Source organism: Otolemur garnettii, unplaced genomic scaffold (genome assembly GCF_000181295.1).
Source record: "Otolemur garnettii isolate 467f Iridium unplaced genomic scaffold, OtoGar3 scaffold00145, whole genome shotgun sequence".
Taxonomy (NCBI): Eukaryota; Metazoa; Chordata; class Mammalia; order Primates; family Galagidae; genus Otolemur; species Otolemur garnettii.
In genome coordinates, this window is record NW_003852540.1 from 4271299 (window position 1) to 4277752 (window position 6454).

General features: G+C 46.9%; 1 protein-coding gene across 1 annotated transcript in view; it reads left to right on the top strand.

The window, feature by feature from the left end:
• Positions 1 to 2381: 2381 nt before the first annotated feature.
• PRPF8 (pre-mRNA processing factor 8) overlaps positions 2382 to 6454 on the top strand; it is a 52685-nt gene continuing 48612 nt past the window's right edge. The window contains exons 1-8 of the mRNA XM_003799095.1: positions 2382 to 2478; positions 2680 to 2790; positions 3259 to 3427; positions 4995 to 5159; positions 5244 to 5462; positions 5563 to 5775; positions 5894 to 6019; positions 6122 to 6227. Of these exons, the coding sequence (XP_003799143.1) occupies positions 2691 to 2790; positions 3259 to 3427; positions 4995 to 5159; positions 5244 to 5462; positions 5563 to 5775; positions 5894 to 6019; positions 6122 to 6227 (1098 nt within the window). The 5' untranslated portion in view covers positions 2382 to 2478; positions 2680 to 2690. The remainder of the gene's footprint in view (positions 2479 to 2679; positions 2791 to 3258; positions 3428 to 4994; positions 5160 to 5243; positions 5463 to 5562; positions 5776 to 5893; positions 6020 to 6121; positions 6228 to 6454) is intronic.

The following is a 6454-nucleotide window of genomic DNA, read 5'->3' on the forward strand; positions in this document are numbered from 1 at the left end:
GCCATCATTGTTGTTTGGCAGGCCCGGGCTGGGGATTCGAACCTGCCACCTTAGGTGTATGTGGCTGGCGCCTTAGCCGCTTGAGCCACAAGCGCCGAGCCAAGTTATATCTCAATAATGCTATTTTGAAAATAGTACAAAGAGACAAAGAGTTTCTGTATACCTTTTTTTTTTTTTGAGACAGTCTCACTTTGATGCCCTCAGTAGAGTGTCATGGCATCATAGCTCACAGCAACCTCGAACTCATGGGCACAAGTCATCCTCTTCTCTCAGCCTGCCTCCCGAGTAGCTGGGACTACAGGTGCCTGCCACAACACCCAGCTATTTTTCAGAGACGGGGTCTTGCACTTGCTCAGTCTGGTCTCAAACCTGTGAGCTCAGGCAATCCACTCACCTCGCCTCAGCCTCTCAGAGTGCTAGGATTACAGGCGTGAGCCACCGTGCCCAGCCTAGTTCCTGTATACCTTTCACCCAAATTGAGTTTCTTACATAACCACAGTACAACAATAAAACCAGAATTTGATATTGATACAATACTAGTAATGAAACTACAGATCATGTTAGTATTTCATCAGGACTTATGGCAATGCCTGGTACTTAGTGAACCTTATACAGGCTGTAAGGACTTCACTACATGACAATCATGAAGATCCTAATGATGATCCTGGACTTTCTACCAGAGCCAGGTTGATCTGCTAGCTGTTTTCAGAGCATGCCATGTTTGTTCCTCTTTCTAAATTCTTTTTTTTTTTTTTTTGAGACAGAGTCTCAAGCGTCACCCTGGGTAGAGTTCTGTGACGTCACAGCTCACAGCAACCTCCAACTCTTGGGCTTAAGCAATTCTCTTGCCTTAGCCTTCCAAGTGGCTGGGATTACAAGGGCCCACCACAACGTCTGGCTATTTTTTGGTTGTAGTTGTCATTGTTGCTTGGCGGGCCGGGGCTAGATTTGAACCTGTCAGCTCCAGTGTATGTGGCCAGTGCCTTAGCCACTTGAGCTACGGGCACTGAGCCCTCTTTCTAAATTCTTACTTAGTCTAACATTTCTGCCACCTGGGACTGTCTTTTTCCTTTACCTTCCTTTACCTTTACTAAATCTTTCATATTTACCCATTACCATTAAATCTTTAATAATTCTCCTCTCCCTCCTTTGTATGAACCTCTAGATCAGCAGCCATTTCCTGGACTCTGTTGCATTTTTCTTTAATTATTATTATTATTATTTTTTTTTTTTTTTGAGAGGGAGCCTCAAGCTATCCCCCTGGGTAGAGTACCATGACATCACAGCTCATAGCAACCTCCAACTCCTGGGCTCAAGCGAGTCTCCTGACTCAGCCTCCCAAGTAGCTGGGACCACAGGCACCCGCCACAACGCCCGGCCATTTTTTAGTTGCAGCCATCATTGTTGTTTGGCGGGCCCGGGCTGGAGATTCGAACCCGCCACCTTAGGTGTATGTGGCTGGCGCCTTAGCCACTTGAGCCACAGACGCCGAGCCTCTTTAATTATTTCATCTTTGAGTCCTCTATTCTCAACTAGATTGAGTGGCTATATGGATTATAATTCCTCTGCATCCTCCACAATAAATGGGGTGGAAGTTCAAACAAATTTATCTGCTAACTAAGATTCAAAGTTGTTACCAGAAACTACCAAGAAGCAGGGAGCACAGAGAGTAGGAGGTGGAACAGCATGGCAGGATATGAAAAGCCACTCAGGCTACAAAACATAGGAAGAGCCTGAGCAGTCAAAAATCATTTCATAGGGTATCCACTATGCACTACATAGTGTAATCATTCCCAGGGAGAGAAATAATGAAGAGGGAGTAGGGAAAGATACCCACCAGTGGAATTCCCCATAGCTTCTTATTTTTCTAGGTTTGTTGACTAACTCCTCCCTGACTTCACAGGCAGAGTCAAATGCTCTGCTCTTGAACTCCCAACACACCACAGTGTAAGAGCCTGGGATGATCGCCTTCTGGCTATATCCCCAGGTCTTTGGTACAATGAGTCAATAATTGATGGTTGAATGAATGAATGCACGAACAAAAGACTCATTGATCTGGAGCTAGAACTGCATCTTAAATCAACTTTTATGAGAACAGACACGGAACAATATGCAATTTTGACAAATTTATTAGAACTATGAAAGTGTGGGTCTCTGGCAGCGATACGCCAGTAAGCCCATCAATCTCTGAGATCCCGCCGAGGACCAGAGACAGCCTCACAAACGCGAGAGGCGGGGCTTGAGCCGCGACCACACCCCTTCGCGCTCAAATCTTTTCCGCCTGTGGACCCGCCCCCTCCGGCGCGGTATGCAAGTCTAATTGGTAATCTCACTAATCCATTTGAGCATTTTGGAGCCTATTGGATCAACTGCTGAACCCTGGGTTGCGTACTTCCCGGCGTTGGGAACGCACAGCGGACGCAGAGTGGCCGCCATTGCGCTGCGGAGAAAGCGGCTGTCTGCGTGAGGGGCTCTGGGGTGCGTGGCAGACTTTTAAGGCCGGGCTAGAGGAGGCGTGGTCTCGTCGGGCAGAGGGGTCGGAAGGGTTTGGCTGGACCCGGCTAGATGTACTCTTAGCGAGGCGGGACTGCAGGCCGGGGGTCTCCGGGCGCGTTTGTTTCGCCTCTTGTGGGCCTGGGCCTTTTTGTTTGTTAATTTTTCTTTCCCGCTGCTCCCCAGATTCTCCCGGCATGGCGGGAGTATTTCCTTACCGAGGGCCGGGCAATCCTGTGCCCGGCCCTCTGGCCCCGCTGCCAGACTACATGTCCGAAGAGAAGCTGCAGGAGAAAGGTGAGCAAAGAGTGTGGGAGCCGGCGCGCGGGCGCGGAGGCGGGGCTGGTGGGACCGGGCGCGCAGGCGGGTGTCAACCCTTCTCTCTCCTTTGGTCACTAGATGTCAGCTCCCTTGTTGGCCTCATTTAATTTTTTTATCTAATCAAATTATGTTAAGCGCCTATTACTAGCAGCCGCTAATACATTGGGGGTACAATAGTGGATACAAAACTCCTGCTCTTATAGGGTTTACGTTAGCAATGAGGGAAATAGACAAAAAAGGTGAAGATCTGTACTAAAAATGTCAGGTAGTGATAAATGTGAAAAAAAAAATAGAGTAAAAGGCAAGAGAATTAGCAAGGAGTGCTCCTTCCTTCCAGTGCCTGCCCCTCCCTCACTCTGACAAGTGTGGACCCTAGGGGAAGAGGTGCGGATCAGAAGGTTAAGTTAAGGAGGTGCAGCCCTTTAAACGGAGGTACCTTTGTAGCTCGAAAATGGCAGCAATTGCAGGCCAAGCGCTATGCAGAAAAGCGAAAGTTCGGGTTTGTGGATGCTCAGAAGGAAGACATGCCCCCAGAACATGTCAGGAAGATCATTCGAGACCATGGAGACATGACCAACAGAAAGTTCCGCCATGACAAAAGGGTCTACTTGGGGTAAGGAACATCCTAACATAATTTTATTTGGAGTTTGACCCTTTTCCCTTCTTCCTGTCTCATATGATGTAGTCCTGTGTAGATGCTTTACTAATTTGGAATAGGATTCTGCTTTCACAGCCCATCGGAGAAAGAAGAAAACCGTTAGGATTCAGTAATAATTTCTGTATCTTCCCATTGCCCTAATTTCTCTTCCTAATTTGGGACTGGTACTTTAATCTGTACTGTTGATGCTATTATATGATATCTCTATCATTGAACAGGTTGAAACTCAGAGTGGGTTGAAACCCAAGCTACTTTATGTAGCTTGTCACTTCTCAGTGACCAGAATTCTGACATTTGGGGTATTTAACTTAAGAGATGCGTGTCCTGCCTCTGCGCCTGTGGCTCAAGCGGCTAAGGCGCCAGCCACATACACCTAAGATGGCGGGTTCGAATCCCCAGCCCGGGCCCGCCAAACAACAATGATGGCTGCAACCAAAAAATGGCCAGGCATTGTGGCAGGCGCTTGTAGTCCCAGCTACTTGGGAGGCTGAGGCAGTGGACCCTCCCCCTCCAGGAGACTCGCTTGAGCCCAGGAGTTGGAGGTTGCTGTGAGCATGATGCCATGGCACTCTACCCAGCGGGATAGCTTGAGGCTCTGTCTTAAAAAAAAAAGAAAAAAAAGAGATGCGTGTCCTCTTGTTTTTCTGTGGCCCTAACCTGGGTGTCTATAGGTATAAATGTTGTAGCAAATCCCTGTTCCATTTGGACACAAAAATGTTAGCCAGTTAATGCACTGGTCTCGGATAGGCGTGGAAGTTTTAATTAAAAAAATATGTTTTTGGCTCAGCACCTATAGCTCAACCGGCTAAGGCGCCAGCCACGTACACCTAAGGTGGCGGGTTCGAATCCCCAGCCCGGACCCGCCAAACAACAATGACGGCTGCAACCAAAAAATAGCCAGGCGTTGTGGCGGGCGCCTGTGGTCCCAGCTGCTTGGGAGGCAGAGGCAGGAGACTCGCTTGAGCCCAGGAGTTGGAGGTTGCTGTGAGCTGTAATGCCACCGCACTCTACCCAGGGGGACAGCTTGAGGCTCTGTCTCAAAAAAAAAAAAAATATATATATATATATATATATGTTTTTGAGAAATGTGGTAGTGCTAAAACAGTGAACAGGCAGCAATGATCTCTGTCTTTCTGGAATGTACAATCTGGTGGCATGACAGACACAAGATAACTAGTTACAATAAAGTATGGGCAATATTTTATTGTTCATGAGAAGGTGCAGAAGGAACAGAGTGCAAAACAGCCTAAAAGCTGTCTTGAGAGGCGTAGCTTTTGATTTAAAGGAGCTAAAACGCAGTATTGTGGGACTGTGACGTTAAAGAGGAAGAGTGGGACAAGGTGAGTTCGAAGAAAGGAAAGCAGGGTTTCTGGTCATGCAAGAGCTGTGTGCTAAATTCGGGAGTTTAGACTATAGGGCAGAATTTTATGTGGAATGTGTCACATTCCATGTGGCTTCTCTGCATGGGACAGGTAGCAGAACACTTCATCTCTAATATACTTCTCTCTTCCTAATGTGCCAGTGCCCTAAAGTATATGCCTCATGCTGTCCTCAAACTCCTGGAGAACATGCCTATGCCTTGGGAGCAGATTCGGGATGTGCCTGTGCTTTACCACATTACTGGAGCCATTTCCTTCGTCAATGAGATTCCCTGGGTCATTGAGCCTGTCTACATATCCCAGTGGGGGTGAGAAAGGGTAGAATATGGTGTGTGATGGTGGTGGTGGTTGGGGCAGTGGGTAGAAACTTGTGTGACGTTCCTACCTTCCAGGTCAATGTGGATTATGATGCGTCGAGAAAAAAGAGACAGGAGGCATTTCAAGAGGATGCGTTTCCCTCCTTTTGATGATGAGGAGCCACCCTTGGACTATGCAGACAACATCCTAGATGTTGAGCCACTGGAAGCCATTCAGCTGGAGCTGGACCCTGAAGAGGATGCCCCTGTGTTGGACTGGTTCTATGACCACCAGCCATTGAGGGACAGCAGGAAGTGAGTGATGGCTGTCTAGGGGGAGTCCTGGGAGAACAATAGGTGGTTCTATAACAATAATGCTATTTAATGTTGACCCCCCCGCCCTGCCCTTTTGTAGATATGTGAATGGCTCCACTTATCAGCGCTGGCAATTCACACTGCCCATGATGTCTACTCTCTACCGCCTGGCCAATCAGCTACTGACAGACTTGGTGGATGATAACTACTTCTATCTGTTTGATTTGAAGGCCTTCTTTACCTCTAAGGCACTCAATATGGCCATTCCTGGAGGTCCCAAATTTGAACCCCTTGTTCGAGACATTAATCTACAGTAAGTTGGACAGAATAAAGATTTTAGGCACTTTGGAATGAGTAAAACCTAATCTTTATCCTTAAAATCCTGATGTAACTTCCAAATTAGTCTGTTTATCCTTAATTTTATTCCTTAGGGATGAAGACTGGAATGAATTCAATGATATTAACAAGATCATCATCCGGCAGCCTATCCGCACTGAATATAAGATTGCTTTTCCTTATTTGTACAACAATCTTCCACATCATGTCCACCTTACCTGGTGAGAAAGCTGAAACACAACAGTTAGAAAGGAGAATGCTAACATTTAGGTTGGGCCAGCGCAGGAAAACTTTGGTTTGGCTTAACTCTTCTTTCATTATAGGTACCACACTCCTAATGTTGTATTCATCAAAACTGAGGATCCTGACTTACCAGCTTTCTACTTTGATCCTTTGATCAACCCAATCTCTCATAGACACTCAGTCAAGGTGAGAGGAAGCTGCACTTGACTTCTCCCTCTTTTCATTCCTCTCTTTCCTTCTGTTTTTTTTTTTTTAAAGACAGTCTCACTCTGTTGCCCTGGGTAGATCGCAGTGGTGTCATTGTAGTACTGCAAACTCAGACTCCATGCCTCAAGCAGTCCTGCTCTAGCCTCCTGATAGCCGGCACAGTGACACCCAGATAAGTTCTATTTTTTTTTTTTGAGACGGAGCCT